Raw genomic sequence first — 18,277 nt, forward strand, 5'->3', positions numbered from 1 at the left:
AGACTTCTTTGCAAAACACATTCTTTAAAAATGTAAAACTCCACAAAACAAAATATTTACAAACTTGTATAAAATCTTTTAAAACTCACAACATGAACACACGGAACAGGATAAAGTCTCAAAATAACATGCAGCAAGCCTGAACATCACAGTGTAACATTTTTTTAGATAACCTGACCGAGCTGATGAAACCGACTCTAGTCACAGCAGTCTTTTCAGCTTGGTCCTGAATGCATCACATCACTCTGTAAAATGACACTTTCATTCAGTCAGGAGCTTGTGATTCCACCAGTAAGAAACCACATGTTCAACCTTAAAAATACTTAACTAGTATTACTGTTAATGTTTCAACCAACCATAAAGAAAAGACAGACGTCATGTGCGCAGTAACACACTAATACTTCCTCCTGCAGGGCCTAACATCACTCAGTCTGCTGTGACAACAGCAGCTGCTGCAGGAAGTCTGTGGCCTTGCAGCTCGATGGCTCATCGCTGCCCAGTAATAACAGCCTCTCATAGCTGGCCTGAGGAATGTCACACAGGACCCTGAAACAAATGAAGATGACCTAATATAAAGCCACAGCAAACATAATGATGGTCCGTTTTAATTTTTTTTTACATATTTAAGAGTTGTCTGTTTCATGGGAGGGATGTCTTGCTTTTCCCGAGACAACAAAGCAGCAACAGAGAACTGAATTAAGAAATTTGAATCAGTATACCAGTCATAGATGTCCTCTGATTCGGGGTCAGGTTTCACCTGCACCCATTGACCGATGGACCACAGCCTCACCACGCTACAGTGAGGGACATCTTGGCTTTTGTCATCAGCCTCTGTGATGGGAATATCTTCGCAGCACAAGAAGTAACTGAAATGGTAAATCAGGAGTAGCGTGGATGAAATATTTTCTTATCTCTTTAAAGATGAAGAAATAGAAGTTGGAGATATCATCCGCACTCACAACTCTGTGTCGCCGACTGTTTCCGTCTCACTCTCTCCACCCCGCTCTACATCCGCCTGCTGCTCGTCTCCGAGTCTGTCTACGTTCCAGCGCATGCATTTGTAAATGCCGGTGTCGACCCGGGCCAGGTAGGGCGTCGGCTTACAGTAGAGGAACGTGGTCAGCCTCAGTGGTCCGAGATGAAACTGACCGATGCAGAAGTGAGAGACACTGGGAAAGAAAAAAATACTGAGCAGTGAGATGTATAAAAAGTTGATGGTTATCGCCACAACAGTGACTTGATTCAGCTTGTACAAAGAAGAACAGAAAATAGAATACAAGCATCTAAACATAAACATGCCAAATAAATGGGGGAATGAACATTTGTAGGGAAAGTACTTTATGCTGCCAACAATATCAAGCCATCGGTCAAAGTGGACAGCGGGGACTGGGCCATACTGATTTCATTTGTTGTATTTATAATATTGGCACTGCCAAGACTCAAATAGTTATAGGCTTATAGGCATTTGTCATGATGATTTAAGGCGCCATTGCTGGATATAAAATGTGGCTTTAGATAAAACTATTATCACTTTTCTAGCTTTACACAAGCTCAAACTGTAGGTGAATTGACACATTGAGCTAAGACAACTTTAGTTAAAAGGAACATCATGTAGGATTTAAGAGGATTTATTAGCGGAAATGGGATATAATATTCATTAATAGGTTTTGATTAGTGTCTAATCACCTGGAAATAAGAACTGTTCTGTTTTGTTACCATAAAATGAGCCTTTTATATCCACAGATGGAGCGGGTCCTCTTTGTACAGTAGCCCAGAACAGACAAACCATACAATGGCTCTAAACAGGCCTGTAATGTTTTCCAAAGGGGAAGGCGAGAGAGAGGTATGTTCAGTTGGTTGTGATCTGCAGCTTCACTGCGAGATGCTGCTTCATCCTGCACGCTAGACATTTAAGAGGATGTCGTGTGATACAGGATTTGAGCCAGTCATCTGGTCAGGATCAAGTGTCTCGGCCTTTGAAGCACAGCATGTGTTTCCTCTTATAAATGCAACGGTATGTTATTACTCAGGAAAGAGTTACATGTGAAAACCTGGATCTTACACATGAAACCAAATGCCACATGAGTAAAGTCACCCTTTCATTATATGATCATTTAATGTATATTTGTAAGTCTGACTACCCCATGCAGACTTTTTGTCCTGTTAGGTTGTCCCAGCCACTGTGACATGTTTTTATCTTCCATATTTGAAATCCCAATTATTCAAAATTGAAGCCTATGAAAGAAAACATTTGTACAATATGTATAACTGGTGTTTTTGTGTGTGTGTGTGTGTGTGTGTGTACCTGTTAGGCTCTGTCTCGTCCAAACAGAGGACGTTGTAGCTGGCGTAGGTTATCACCAGCTGCTGCAACCTGTCACACAGCTGCTGAGAGAGATCCAACAGCTGCATGTGGTACACACACAGACAGAAAAGCAGTTTAGAGTCAACAACTAGCCGTTACAATATGATGTTTTCATACAGCGGACACAAATGTCCTTCCTGCTCAGCCACAGATACAGTAGGCCCCTTTATATCGCTGAATGCTGCTAGTTCCAACAACTGGAACTATATCAACGGTAACATACAGTATTTACTCTGGTCTGAATTTGAGAAACAAAATCCAGACTTTTATCAATTGATGAGAAAAGTGAAAATGTTTTTCTTCTATTGAAACCAACCAGCTAGTATAAATATACACACAATCAGATTAAAACAATAATATGACACATCGGGAATATCTGATTTTAAACAGTATTCAAATGTCTTGGATTGGAATTTTATGAAATGGAAAAGCTTTACAAATATTTAACTTATATTTTCCCCCAAACTCCCTACAAAAGAAAAGAAAGTCACTTCTGAATATTTATTTTTTTACATGATCAAAGCCCGGCAATTATTTTTTTATAACACACCGACGTAAACATGCATGTATTAATGTGAGGCTCAATGTAGGTAGCTGATGTGTATGAATATCTCCTCACTTGAGACATATCTGATTCAGCTACCAATTTAATAAAACAGAGGTCCATAGAATTTCAAAAAGTGACTTTTTTCCCCTCACTCTCCTTCTTTTTCTGTGATTTTGCCCGTTTCATTGCTTTTATTCCTTTAACTTGTACTTGATCATATTTACTTTTGGCACTTCTTTTAAACTCACCCTTGATTCAGCTTCCTTGTGTTTGGCATCACTGTTGAGGGTTTTTTTTCTGTAAAACTGTCTTCCTGATGTTTCCTGCTTTTGCTCATTTGTCAAAGTACTTTGTAAACGATTATTATCTATACTAATATTATGTTAAATACAGTCAGAAACAGTGCCATTGTTCGTATGGATAATCCACAAACCTCACTGCCAAGAGATTTAATTCAGATGTTTTTCAGAAGAAAGTAGCTCCGATGTCTTATACAAATTTGACCAGATAACCCAAAACATCAGCACGGCAACACAACAGTGGTGAGAAACTATATATTCTACCTGTGTGTACATGTCAAATGGCAAGGTGAGCTGAGACACTGTGCACCTTGCTGTAGACTCCAGATGGTTAAAGAAAGGCTGACAGGTATAGATGAACTCTGGTACTGCAGAAGCAAGAGCCTCCTTCTCTAGATGCCCCTGTCTGAAAAAACACACACATGAAACAAGAAAATAGTGGAAATTCCCCAGTAAAATGAGTGCTTCATGACTAGCTGGGGCCCTACCCACTGACGAGACAGTCCTGTAAGTCATCTGCTTTGCTCATGAGGAACTGGAGCTGCAGTTGCATGGACTGGAGGCTCCCCTCCACCACAGAGCTGCAGGCCTCAGAGTCACAAGCGCAGGCCGCCTCATCACCACAGGGTGGCGCCAGAGCAACGTTGGCCAACAGCAATAGTGACTCCTCCACCTCTGAAACAAAAGAATATCCTACTTCATTTTTCCCTTTTCAAAATTAATGAATTAAAAGCAATGGTGCAACTCAAGATCGTGGTTCTTTGTTTGTTTAAATAAAAGCTGCGACTTCAAATGTGGGCTCATAATCAGTGAACACATGGTGAAACAGAGAGACATGCAGATAATAATTAAACCTTGAATAATATCTTACCTCCTTGCCCGGCGTTTTGAAGACTGTCCATACAGTCTAACTCCTCGCAGCTCATGTCCTCAACCTCTGTCATGTAGATAATTTAGTGTTTCTAAGAAGACTGAATTAGCCACCAAGCTTTAGCTTTGTTACCCGCTAATTGCTAGCAAGCTGGCTTACTGTCCCGCGATGCTAGCGATACACACAGATGTTTAGCAAAGAAACAGCCTGAGACAACAACTGGATACTTCTTGTTTTTGTTTTGTTTTGTTTGGCCGACGATACCAGCAAGATGAAACATATCCGATCGTTCTGTAGTCTGTTGATTAAAAGGTCTCACTGTCAAATTAGATAACCTCTGCGTTAGCTTCTTAGCTAGCGGTTGGGCTAAATGTTACCTTCCCCTCGACGTCAGCGTTCCCTTTGGTTGAACTTGCGGGTCAAAGGTCAAAAGGCACAGCTTTCCCGCAAGAAAAAAAAAGTTTACAATTTTTATTTTTATTGTGCATCTTTTAAAACGTTTATTTGAGGTGCACCATACAAAAAATATAAAACTAAATTAATGGAATAAAAGTGGACTATTTTTTTCTTAGATTGGCGTTACAGCTAAAACATTAGCTAGCTCATGGATTAGTCAACAAACAACTTTAATAATCTAGTTAAATCAATTCTCATTTGAGGATTTGCAGGACACATGATTTTTGGTTTTGTTCTGTGTTTTTCCATTTCTACTGACAAAATGATGTGTGAATATAATAGCCAGAAGAATATTAGAGTTATGGAGTTCAAATGTAATATCTCTATTCACTCACAACAAGTTGATGCATACTCGGTGTTGAAAGTGGCTCAGTGTTTATAGTTTATTCTCAAACAGCACATATTTTCATGTTATGTGTATCTACAGGAGGATATGTAGTGTGTATCCTGGAGCATGAAGGTCACTCTGTTCCTGCTTCCTTACAGTATGTCTGCCGGCTAATTTTCATTATGCAAATATGTTATGCAAATGTGGTCCGGTTGAACTTCTCTATCAAATCTACTCAGGACACCCACTTACAGATGTCAGATCAGCTTTATTGTCACTTCCACAATATGTTTAAAAACATACAGAGGTGTGAAATATTGTTTCTCCTTAGCCCAACTACTAGTGCAGCGGAAGGAAATATATGAATATGTGGAGAAAAGTAGACGGGATAAATGTGAAGGATGAGGTGGCAAAGTACCAATCATGATATTACAAATAGTCCAAAGGTCCGTAGCTTATGTGCTGTTATGAAAGTGACTCATGCAATGTTTTGTGTGTGTGTGTGTGTGTGTGTGTGTGTGTGTTGGGGAGGTTAGAGTTGCTGTGAGATTTGCCGTTTCTGTGTTTATGGAGAGGAGAAAAACTGTAAGTCACAAGTAATATCAATTCAACAGCCTACATTCAATAACCCTTTCTCTGAAAAGTGTGGTTATTTGAGTACATTTTGACAATCATGTATAGAAAATATACTTATTTTTAATTCAGGACTTTTATTTAGTTTTAAACTCATAAGTACCTCCTCCAGCATGAAAGCATCACGACGTTGTTGTCATTAAAACACCTTCAACAGTTGGTTTATTACAAGTTTTAGTGACGACGATATCTAGTGCCGGTCACGTGGTACGTCAGGGCGCGCTCCCGCCGCCGAGCCCTGGACCAATGAACGCCCGGGCGGCATTGCTCGTCTCGTGCGTCGGCCGCGCGCAGCAGGGTCTGGTGTAACTGGTGTGTGCTGCCCCGCCGCCCGTCAGTCAGCCGCTGTTTGAATGTGAGTAGCTGTAGGTGTCGTCCAGCCCGTGCACCGCGACCAGCACTGTTCTCGTGTCTGCGCGGTTCTGGCTTCATCCAGCGGGTTTGTAACACACTAATGAGCTCTCCATTGTCCCTCATTGTGGCTGTGTGAGCGGCTTGCGGAGGACTGACAGGCGGCTTTTTGTGTGCGGCATGTGATACAGACAAGAGACCGAGGCGTGTTCGTGTCTCACGGATGTTACCGGGAAAGGAAGAGGGGGAAGAAGAGGCTTTTCCTTCATTTTTCATGCTGCTTGTGAATGTGACTTTATCTGCACCGCTCGGGTTCAGCAGGACATGACGGAGGAGGGCTGCCGGGGTTTTTTTTTTTTATTTTTTATGTTGGGCTCTTGCTAGCTGTTGAATGGCAAGCACTCAAAGACTAAGATGAACAATGACTGTGGGGCTCAGTAGTTGTGTACGGATGCATCTATGCGATCATCGAGGTCTTTTTTAAAACGTGCAGAGGGTGTACGCGTTTTTATTTTTCTGAAGGAAGAGCTAACACACTGAAACGCAAAGGGAGGCTCAGTTCAGGCGCGGCCAGGCGAGCCGACAATGCGGATTACCTCTTGACTGTTTGCCTTTGTGTCAATACAGACTTGTTTGTATAAAGTTGAGATAACATTCGCAGGACAAACAGCCGGCCCTTCTCCATTTATCGTTTCATGTTATTGTCCTGGAAGAGGAGACGATACATTGACGTGTGGTACAAACCCCCCCCCACATGTAAACAGGTTGTCCGTGAAGCTGCAAACTGACTGAACACAGAGCAACAGGGACAACGATGGCGAACGACTCCATACAAGTAAGTGATGAAGTTTGATGACCTGTCACCTGCCTGCATGGTTTAACAAGATGTTTCCTCATTGACCACTAACCCTTTGTCCTGGGCGGGATCTTGGGTGGTCCTCCTAATGTCAAACTCCACCCAAATGCATATTTCATACCAACGCTTATCTTTTAATGGTGACCCTTTTAAAATTAAGCTAATATCTACTTGTGTATTTATGAGCAGTTCAACCAGAGTGTTTTTTTCCCTTCTCCATAATGACTTTTTTTTTTTTTTTGAAGGATGAAAGTGTTAAAGTATTCAGTGTTTCTCCAGTGGAAGCAATTATTAGAGAAACATCAGACAAAATAAACGTGTTTTTTTTACGGATGCACAATATATTGGCAGATAGATTATTGGCCAGATATCGGAAAACTTATGGCCCTTAGACTCCAACTGATACGCCATTTTAAGAGCCGATACCAATATTGAGTTGTAAAAAATCCAGTATTCAGATATTGGCTGACATACACATATCTGTTACAGTGATCCCTCAAATGTTATCAAGCACTCAAAATGTTATAATTATAAATAACCCCTATGCAACCACTGCGTTCTTTGAAATGGAAACAAACAGTTAAAAAATCGGTTGAGATTGAGAACGTAAATGCCAATACTGATACATCTGCGCTAGGCCAATATCAACATATGAAATCAGTCAACCAATATATCGGTCAGCCTCTAATAGCCATTTATCGATATTTGTGAAATTCCAGCAGATAAATAGGGCTGCTAGAATAAAGCCAAAATTCTTCTATCGACAATATCGGCCAAGCAGTATATCACTCAGGCACTAAACATGACGTAGGTGTAGCACCAACATAATTTAACAAGGCTGTCTGTGAATGCATCTTTGGTGAGAATGGGTGAAATGTTCTTTCTTTCCTCGAGAACCTTTGGTGGTGCCGGGGCCCCTCTGTGTGACACCAACAACCACTCAGTTGAATTGGAAATGGATAGTTAGTACGTTGTCAATAATGTATGATGGGACACTTTCTGGTTTTGGAGGAGTCACCTTGGTGTTGTTCTGTGTTATATTTGCCGTGATGTCTTAACTGTATGCTTTGTGCTGTTGCGAGTTCAGATGCAGAGGGTAAAGGCAGGTGCACGCAGGCACAATAGTGGTGTTTGTTATGAAACAACAGACACCATCCCCATCTCCCATTAGACATGACTCCTTCATGAAAACATCAGCCAGCAGGGAGGCTGCCTATTTTGCATTTTACTGGGTGTAGTTGTGTGCTGAGGTAAACATCAACAAGTCCCCGATGAGAATGCACACATGGGTCGATTGATCTTTGCTTTGCTCTTTAACGGTTACCAGGCTTGGAGTGACACAATCAAATTAAGGCTGTGAGGGGGAATGAGGAGGCAGATGAGCAATATGAACTTAATACCACTGAACTTAGAAAGCTATAGTGTTCCATTTGAGCTACTTGACACACTGACTTTTGACTCTAAGCAGGTGTCGTCATGTATCAGTTAACATGCAAGTGTGAAGCCGCGCACAGTTCAGAAGTACAGGTGTTGCTGGTGTCATGCAGGTGAAGCAGGTGTATGCACCTCCCCTGTTTGCTCTGCAGTCCTGCATTCTTGTTTGCAATTTAGGAACTCTGATGTCATTCATTTGAGAAGGAAGTGCAGGCAGTGAAACAGGAGACAAGTTAGCATTGATGTACCCTATTATTAGAAGTAGCCAAGTGAGGGACAGGTGCACGTGGGACAATAATGGAAATCAGTTTTAGGCGGAGTGAGAGGATGTGAATTAAAACAGACTTTCACATTCACAATCACAAACCCTGGTCCTCTTAGTTTGTGTGTGTAAGACGCTCAAACATCCATTGGAGCCTACTTCGCTTCTATCAACCATTTGACCCATATTTGTCCTTTTTTTGCATCACAAATATGTTCTGTTTACCAGTTTATATTCTTTATATATAGTTTTCTTCATATGACCAAGTGGTGGTTGAGTGATGACTTAACATGGACCTGTTGGTCAGTCTTCTGTCCCCTGTTCACTCACTTGTTAAGTTGTATGTGAACCTTTCTGATTCCCAAGACTAAAAAAAGTTTTTTTGTTGGTGGAAATCAGTCATCCTGTCTGGTTTGCTAAGTTTTTATCTTCTGTTTTGTATGAAATTCAGCATTTTAGAGCTGAAAAAAATAGTCAATTAAAAGATCATTCGACGTTGGAAATTTAATTGCTATTTTGACAAGTGATTAATAATTTTTCAACAGAAATCTACCAAACAATTAATATCCCAAAAAGTATTCAGCACAATAATCAATAATTAAAAAACTTGTCAATTGCAGCCTGATATCATTTATCCTTGACACGTCTCTGCTACACTTTAGTCTCCACTAAATGTTTTTACCAGTCTTTTCCTCTTTAGTTTGCTTCAGGAAATCATGAACCCCCAGCATGTGTCAGTAGTAAAATGAGCCACAGTCTGTTTTTTAATTATGCTGCTCAAGACCACTGTGTAATCTAACTGCTCTTAAAATCTTTGCGCTGTTACTTCACCACTTCAACCAGGTCTAATTCTAACTTTGGTGCCTTAATGTTTCTAGGCTAGACAGCTTAGTTGCTCAACAGATGTGAAAATATCTACCCAGTCACTCTGAACCGAAATCAATTATATTAATTCATACATGAAACAGCCAGGGTGCAAAATCGGTGCCAAACACATGAAGCCAAATTTTGGCCTCATTAGTTTGGCTGATAAATCATTGATTGAAAGTTGTATATTTGAATCAGCCACCACTCAACGGTGCTGGAGGTTGGCAGTGCTGATGTGTTCACACCATGACGCCAGCTGATTTTTTTTCTCCAGCCTAGAAGAAGTGCTGATGCTGATGTCTTTATCCTAATTAACACTGCAGGACTGCGATCATCAACAGACAAACAGTACCAAGAAGCTTCTATTTTGGTAAATCCCACTGGAGGAGAGAAGAATGGTCAATGAAAGGTGGAAAGAGAAGGAAAGATAAAGATTGACAGAGGTTAAGGTCTCTCTAATATGTAATGAGGCGTTCGTTGATTGGCCGCAGGAAGGACAGAGCCGGAATGGGGGGCGAGCCTGCATGCACACAGATTCCAAAACATAAACAGCCCCCTGTCATGGCGCACACACTAAATGACGAATCTTACGGAATTCAGGCATTTATGTACGAGCCAGAGTCGGAAACCGAACGGGAGAGTGAAGAGGCAGAGACGGTGGAAGAGACACGTTTACAGCAGGATGTCTCTGAATGGTAAATTCTTTTTTTTCCGTCTTACTTTTCACACTCGTGTTTTACACGTAAGACCTGAGTTTTAATGCTGGCGGTCACGATGTATGGCGTGAAAATGACAGAGAAATAAGCAGATTCGGCGTGCTCGCTCTGGCTGAGGACGGCTGTGAGCCAATGCATATGCAAGTAGCCTCCTGTGGAAACGTCACCACAGGAGCAGAGTCAAAATCTCATGCTTTAGGAACGCGCACTACTGTGCGCTATTCCTGTTCGGAAAAAGAGCCAAAGCAAAAAAAATAAGCCACTTTCAAACTCCAGCTTTTCAGGCAAGTTTCAGCAGAGGTCCAACACCAATATGCATGATTTAACGAGAGAAATTGCGATTTCCGGGTGATGACTCCTTTAAAGTGCATCAAAAACATTTTGACTTCATCATGTCTTCATACAGTAGTATTTTTTTTTTTTTATGGGTTTCATTTGGGTTTCATTGAATAAAAACGTGGCCAGCTCTCAGGCAGATCCAGTAAATGTTTGTATACCAAAATCCTTCTGAAAATTTAAGTTGTAAATATTAAAAAAATTAGCAAAGATGACCAGCAGAATGAGAAATTATACTCGTGACCTTATGTCAAGTTAGCATACTAACCAGCTAGCAGTGAAAACACCAACCCTCCCCCTGTCCTCTGAGCTGCCAGCCCAGGCAGAGTCTGCCAAGAGGGCTGTGGCTAATGGGGCTAACTAGCTAACGGCAGCTACTGTTAGCAGCAGTTAGCAGTCACTCTGGTATTATATACCGATAATACGAAACGGACAGGTGGCTAACTCTCACACATTACACCTTTAATTATGATTTCTCAGGTCTGCTTGTTTGCAAAACAACAGTTCACCTGACACATACAAGTCGTTCAGGAACTGCTTGGCTCTGTACTGAGGGGTTAATGTCGAGTTTGTCAGCTTTTTCGCCGATGAAGACCGAGCCCCTCCACTCAGTCTGTGGAGGGGGCTTGTTGTGCCACCCAGATTTTCTTCCCTCCATGCAGTTTTCCCCAAACATACATTCCTCTTCCACACAAAAACAGCATTTCAGTGAAATTATGTCAAATTCCGTGTTAACAAATAGATTGCGTTTTAATCGGCCAATTCCGTGATTCCATTCGTGATTCCGTGATCGCGGAAATCATAGGGCCCTAGTAATCACCACAATGCTACAGTTTGTCATTGGGCATCTTTAAAGTATGAGATGAACATTGCAATAATCTGAATGAAGATGATGCAGTGTTTTGCTTAACAGGCGTTGCGGTGTCAGGATGTGTCATGCTCTATGGTTACAACAATTCAGGGCACACTCACATTTGGCCCAGTTGCTCTGTACCCAGTCCCCAGATGGCCTTTACTCCCATTGCTCCAGCCACAACCGGGCCCGAGCATGGTAAGCACATGTCCACACACCTCTTCCGACCATGCCAGGGCCAAGGAAGTATATCGTGCTTTAGCACGGTACGAGGCCCTCACGCTCGTCAAACAAATAAGACTTGGGCACGGTACGAATTACCTAGAGTGAGTGCGACCTCAGCCATCCAGATTTCTCTTTTTATACTTTTTTCTTTTTATAATTCTCTAAGTGTGCGGAGTAAGACTAGGTGACTACAAGTGCATTTTCATATCCAGACTGATCATTTCATTGGTCAGTATTTCCTGGTGTTCTGGAATTTTTAGTTTCTCACCTCCAAGCGTTCCATGTGCACAATGCCAAAAGTTAACAAAAAACTTTGTTGACAGTAAAAGAAACTGGTCTTTTTGGCAAGTGTATACACAATTGGCAGAGATCACCATCCTTGCATATATGAATGAAAAAGAGGAGGGAATCGACACATGATGTCAAGAACATTATACATTTTATTTTAATTCACTTTTATACTTGGAAACTTATCTAAATATTCTGTTAACTTGCCTCAAACAAATACTGTCGTCAATACCTCCTACCCAATCCCCATGGGTGCTGCCATTGTTGTTTGACATCAGAGAGCTGATCTCTCATGAGGTTAGGGTAGATGTTTGTGCCAAGTTGAGTTTTTAAGTACGAATTCTGACATTGAGTGGTGTTCCATTTGACTTTTTCTGGTAGGAAGTCAAAAATGTTCGAGTTCCTAGTTGTATGGAACGCAGCATTATTCTTTCTCATAACCTGCCGTCGGAATTACCTACAATAAAACTACACGGCTGACGATATGACTGAAGGTGTGTTATGCTTATAGAAGCTATTGTAGCATTGAGCCACTAGCCAACGCAGGGATGAAGAGCAGGCTGAAGAGGTCACGTATGCTGTATTCTTTGATTTTTAAGCTTGTAATCTTCAGACCCAACTGATGCTGACTCAAGTGATATCACTTAAGGTAATTTATGAGAGTTAGTGCAGCTCCCTCTGGATCCACAAAAGACTTGATACAACTTCTGTCACATGCAGCAGTACGCCCCAAGACCTGTAAACAGACTTTGATATTTAAACTCAGTGGAGTTCCCCTTTAAGCTTCCATTATTGTAGATATGAGGCATGCAGCGCAGCTCTACTCCCTTCCCATGCCATTTGTTTGCTCTCACAGGAAGACACTGTTAAACACCCCCAATAGAAGTCTGAGCCCAACTGCGTCACACTTCCTCATAAAGGTTAGAGGGGAGACAAGAATGGAATAGAGGGGGATGTGTCACTTTTCTATACAGTACACTGAGGGATCTGTCGTGTTTTTTGCTTGTGTGGCATGTTTTGCACATCGTATGTTCACTGGAAAAGCCCAGACAACTGGGACACACTCCAGTGGCTTCACAAAATGTACTCATAAGCATGAAGCAAAAATATTCATGTTCGCAGACACAAAGATATAACAGCTGACACGCAGAGTCAGACACTCCAGGGAATGCATAGGAGTGCTTCCCATAAGCCTTACCATGACGTAAGAAGACAGCTATGTGCACAAAGTAGGCTTTTCTCAGCGGTGCCCTGTGGCCATGTAGGCAGACAGAATCCAAAATAATGCATCAAGAAAATGTGAGGAACTGGAGACTTGCAGACAGAGCGAATATTCTCATTCATTTTCATGTCAGTTTAATAAAACAATGTGGTCTGACGGAACTGTGTACTCCCAATCATGTGATGATATCTCTCACATGAATAATGCTATATTTATGCTTGTAACACATGATCTTAACCTCATATTGGCTGTACTGACTGAGTGCTTTATGCAGTCAGACCCTAGAGGAAATGAAAGCATTCATGAAACAGTAACCAACAGTGTATAATGGTTTCTCAAGGCTGCTAAACTTATAGAGGTATCAAGTTGGTAAAAAGTGAGCTATAGAAACTTATTTGAGACTGAATACTCATAATCATGCTCTCACTTCTACTTACCATTTAAGAAGGCAGAATGATGGTTTCTTTCAAAAGAAACAGCTGAATTTATTAATTCTCATGTGATGAAGATCAAAAGGCTTAATACATAACCCCTGCTGTATAGAGCAGTCTATGTTGGATCTAAGTATTGTACACAGTGAGGCCTCTGTCCTCTGATGGGCTCAATTCACTGTCTCCATATGGTGTCTACATTACAGACTTTACAGAGGTCTGTGTCCCAGCAAGTCAGCCAGTCAGTTAGTTGCCATTTCCTAGTGCAGGGATGTACTTCTCAAAGGGACAACTATGTTAATACCAGGGATTTGTTAATTTCAAGTTTGGCATTGAAACTAAATAAGATACAGCTAGTGAAAGTATTGTTTCTTCAGGACAATGGTGAATAGGTACTTTACATCCTTACATCTGAAGTAGATATGGTAAACTTGTTAGCAAACAGTAGCTTTGTTACACATCAAGCAGTAACTGAGCAATAACGTTCATTTTAAGTTGTGTTTCTGGACTCCTTAAGAATATAATTTCACTATTCACATTCTTTTAGCCCTCTTTTTGGTCTCCATCATCTCCTGTCCGAAATATCAGAGTCTTTAGCTGCTAAACACTCCGCCTAGTTCACCAGCTATTTGCTAACTGTGTTTGTCTGGTATTTGGTGCTAATCATACCAGCTGGTTTTAAGAGCTTTTTCAATCTAAATGTCTGCAGTTGAAAATGATACCATAGGAAAGCAGACAGTGAGCCAAAACAGTACAATTGTGAAAGCTAAACAAGGAGCTGTAAGTCGCTATAAAGCTTTGTAAAGATGACTGGAGCCACAGATTCAGATCATAATTCTCTAGGTTCATCGCAGCCTTTTAACAACGTCGCTTTGTTATCACATTTTTTCTTTCAGTTTTATCACAGAAATATAAAGTAGTTCTAAAATGCTCAGTAAAATGAATATTTTAACATGTAGATTTACATGACACTTGGGGGCATGCTGAGGGCGGTCATGTGATCAGCTTAAAAGCTCTTGAACAGCTTCTGAATGAACGATATGGTGGAATTGTTTGCCAACAACAAAAGCTTTGTTATTAAATGGAAGATAGGTGACATGGGTTATAACTGGCTGCCCATTTTTGATCCTGTAAACTAACGATGTTCAAAAGTCTTTTCCTGATACTTTCAGAGAATCACTGCTGTAGCTGTGTTGCTGCTCTGATGAAAGCAGTTCAGATGTGGGTAAGGCTTTGCTAGGGCCTGAGGGTGGAGGTCGAGGGAAGGGGAGGCCTAAAGGGCATTATGCTGATGATGAGGCTCTACCGCCACAGCAGTACAATAGGTTGTATTGTCTGACACCAGCAGCCCAGATCACATTCAGTTCACTGTGAGTTCATTTTCCTCATCCTGACTGGAGCATGTTAGTGACCACACCCTCATCAACCTAACTGACCAACCGACCCAAATATCAAGAGTGGTTGATGGTTTTTGGATTGAAAACTTAACTCCCATGTGTATTTGACCATGTTTGTGGTTCAAAGTCGGCCTCAGCAGCTGATGTTGCCCTGTTTCTTTATCGCTCGTTCACATCTCGCCTTCCCTCTGTGCAAACAGTCCATAATTCTCATGACCTCATAGCGATGTACCCCTGCATTCCAGCTTCAGATGGACCCCTCCTTCTCCCTCGACACACACACACACACACACACACACACACACACACACACACACACACACACACAGAGTCCTGCTAACACTGAGCTCAAACACTGTCATGACATCACCTATCACCCTTGGCCAATGAACCCTGCCAGCTTTTTATGAGAGCACTGGGAGGGCTGGAAAAAGCAGGACTGGTCAGGAGGATGTACAGGAGCAAGTAGGTCAGGGTGGGTCACCCTGCTCTGTTCTCCACCCTATGAGGCCGAATAGATTACAGATGCTGAAGCTGTGTCCTCATGTTTGCGTCAGTCCAGCTTCGGGACCACTCCCATGCTTTGGTCTTTTTGAAGTTGGATTATATAACAGCAGTAATTCCTCACTTTCCCTCTCACATGGGCCCAGGCCTGGCCTGTCAACACCAGCAGCTTTGTGCTGTGACATACCTTGACCCCTGACCCCTCCTCATTATGACAGGCCCCCCGAGCCACATATATTGATCTCATCCCCATCACAGCGCTGCCGTGCTGTTTAAACAGCCAATCAGCTGGATTAACTATCTCTGGAGCTATGTGGAGAGAACAGTTTACAGTTTAGTTATACTGTTCTTTTCAATTAGACAAACAGGATGTAGAATTGATTAAAGGGATAGTTGCTTTTGGAGATGGCTCAAAACTTTCCAGCTGAAACTCAAGGTGATATTCATGCTGATGGAACTCATTTCAGGCTCTTTCTGTTGAATCTTCCACTGTTCTAGAAAATGAAAGAACTTGTTTAGTCTGCCTCAAAATACTCTGCATGTCAGATCCAACATCGAGCTGTCAGATGCTTTTAGTTTTCTGCATTTAAAGGTCAAAGATGTTTTTTAGCTGAAATAATTTACCAGAGAGCATTATGTTGTAATCTGTGTGAGGGCTTTTGATTTTGGGGATATGTTCTTTTCCCCTAATAGGACAAGATATTTTGGGCATATGAACTGAGGAAATGGTAGACCTGATGAAGTTTACAGGAAATGTATCAGGAAACGGCATGTGATAAGGATTTATTGTTAAGTATGTGTTGTAACATCTGTATTTCATTGTGATTGTTCTGATGAACCTTATGTGGTGGAGACTTGGCTAATCAGCAGATGCAGATATTTTTTGTTTAAATCTAATGTTTAATTTCTGACCCCCTCCCACTCTGCCTCCCCTTAAGTGTGCAGCGTTCTCATCCTCTTGCACGCATTATGGTGATTCAGGCATGATGATTTCCCCCACAGCAGGGGTTCGGCTGGTAAACAGTCCATGAACAAAGCAATATCGGCCAGTTTAATGGGATAAACTAGGCATGGTTCCCTAGGGCAGACAAGCGAAAAAACTGAAAGTGCTGCTCTGTGTCAGCCTTATTCGGCTGTCAGTGGGGAACCTTCCATTTCAAACTTAAAGGTTGGCTCAAGAAAATTATTTTATCTGAGCATGTTTAGGATAATTTTACTTTGGTTGTTAAACATGACTACTTTGACATCTGAGTAAACCACTGGTAAACCATAATTTCATGGTTGCTTAAAGTATAATTTAAATAACATCTAACCCTCTGTTCCCAGGTTAAATCAAACTCTGTCAATTTTACCACAGGAAGCACAAAGTAGACTGGGTAGATTTAGCATGATGTGACACAAAGATGTGGTCTTGGGCAAGACAAATAGTGTTGGGAATGTCTCACGATAAATTGCGTTCTGCAGTCTTGACCAACTCCAAAAACCTGATGCTGGAGTTTCCCAGTCACATATTGTGGTCTCCAAAGAATTGTCTGTCCTCACCATACAGGATGACTAGTGTCAGGAAGTGGTTGCTTGGACCCTTTCATGAAAATGTTTGGTGACCAATTAAAATGGCAAAATGATGACAAATGGATGTAGATGATGGAAACGAGCAGCAAGTATGTCAAATGGAAAAATGGCAGATGATGGCAGTAATGGGCTTTACTTAGGCTTGTTGAGTTAGTTAAGAAGAAGAATCTATATTTTATCACTTACAATCATACAGTGCACAGTAGTATTTTACAGACGGAAAGGACCAATAGATTTAGATAGTATAGGTTTAGTCACCATTATCATTATTTTGTTAAAGGACAGATATGGATGAAAAACTAGACACAGAATTTGAAGGGTATTCTAGTAATACGACACCTGACATATACACAGGTGTACATACACAGACCTATTACACAGTTTTTTTCACAGTGTGTACAGCTCACACAAACGGTTCATGCTGTTATAAGTTTCTCGCTGCCGAATGGACTCTCACATACGTGGACAAATGACAAAATTTTACCCTCTCAGTCAAGTATTTTGTTGGGTGTATTTGACTTTAAAACAAAAGAGTTTGAATTGTAAAACCAATGTTCGCACACTGAATAGGCGTCCTAACTGATGCAGATATGGAGGAAGCAGACAAACGTTTCTTGTTTTTGGAAATATTGCATCCTTTTGCAGGAAAGGTAGATTTGCTGTTTTCATGTTCAGCAGTGAGTTGTTTTCACAAAACATTTTCCCAGGGTGGCAAGTCATGACCTGGCCTCCTCAGCCTTTTACTGGCTATTACTTGTTGACTTTGTAGGTTTAAAACAAATCATGTAGAAAAGCAGTCTTGATATGAATGTGTTAAATTTGCAGATGGGTTGCAGTCGAAAAAAATTTACTTGTCAGTTTTCTCTGCTGGACGAACTTATAATGACGCTGTTTTTTAATGACCTCAAAACTAGGCCTTTGGCTTTTCTTCCTGTTACTCCAAAGCCAATATACATTGATAATGATATATCTGCAATAAGCCAACATCACTCTAGTGTACACTAGCTCTCACCTGCTTCTCTGCCTTGTCACATTTTTCAGCTAAATGGTCAGCAAAGTTTCAGTTGGGTTCCAGTCCCTTCCATGTGATTTCTGCTGTCTTGTGGGCCATTTCATGTGAAGCTGCTGAGGCTGAAGCTCTGCCATTTGCAGCAGAAGAATGTAAATCAGTGAAACTGTAAGGCTCTCATTCAAGCAGAAGATTTCACTCTGTAGGAGAGGCATGTAGAGAGGGTTTCTAACATGAAAAATGGTTGCCAGCAGGGGTAACCAGCAAGGGAAGTGGTTACAATGGTCCAATGCAGTTACCAGGAGCAACTGGACAATTTATCCTTTCAGCTCGGCAGTCCTTGTTCGTTGCTGTCGCTGGATGATTGGTAGTTTTCAGCTGGCGGAACTTAACAGTAAACTCGCAGTGATGGTCTGTTGGATTTTTACATTTAAGGCCACTACATTAGGACACGA

The 18,277-nt window shown here is 41.4% G+C and overlaps 2 protein-coding genes across 2 annotated transcripts in view; one reads left to right on the forward strand and one right to left on the reverse strand.

Annotated features, from left to right (window-relative positions):
• Positions 1-4: 4 nt before the first annotated feature.
• On the reverse strand, positions 5-4,501 carry c1h19orf67 (chromosome 1 C19orf67 homolog). Its single transcript, XM_030415131.1, has 7 exons — positions 4,083-4,501; positions 3,700-3,886; positions 3,476-3,617; positions 2,306-2,406; positions 960-1,169; positions 720-866; positions 5-546 (listed from the first exon to the last, which is right to left on the reverse strand). Exons 1-7 carry the CDS (start codon positions 4,153-4,155, stop codon positions 423-425), a joined length of 984 nt encoding a protein of 327 aa, XP_030270991.1. The 5' UTR covers positions 4,156-4,501; the 3' UTR covers positions 5-422.
• Positions 4,502-5,787: 1,286 nt separating this feature from the next.
• Positions 5,788-18,277, forward strand: part of pkn1a (protein kinase N1a) — a 54,922-nt gene continuing 42,432 nt past the window's right edge. Inside the window, exon 1 of the mRNA XM_030424819.1 lies at positions 5,788-6,685. Within this exon, the coding sequence (XP_030280679.1) occupies positions 6,665-6,685 (21 nt within the window). The 5' untranslated portion in view covers positions 5,788-6,664. The remainder of the gene's footprint in view (positions 6,686-18,277) is intronic.

This window comes from Sparus aurata, chromosome 1 (assembly GCF_900880675.1).
Source record: "Sparus aurata chromosome 1, fSpaAur1.1, whole genome shotgun sequence".
Lineage (NCBI taxonomy): Eukaryota > Metazoa > Chordata > Actinopteri > Spariformes > Sparidae > Sparus > Sparus aurata.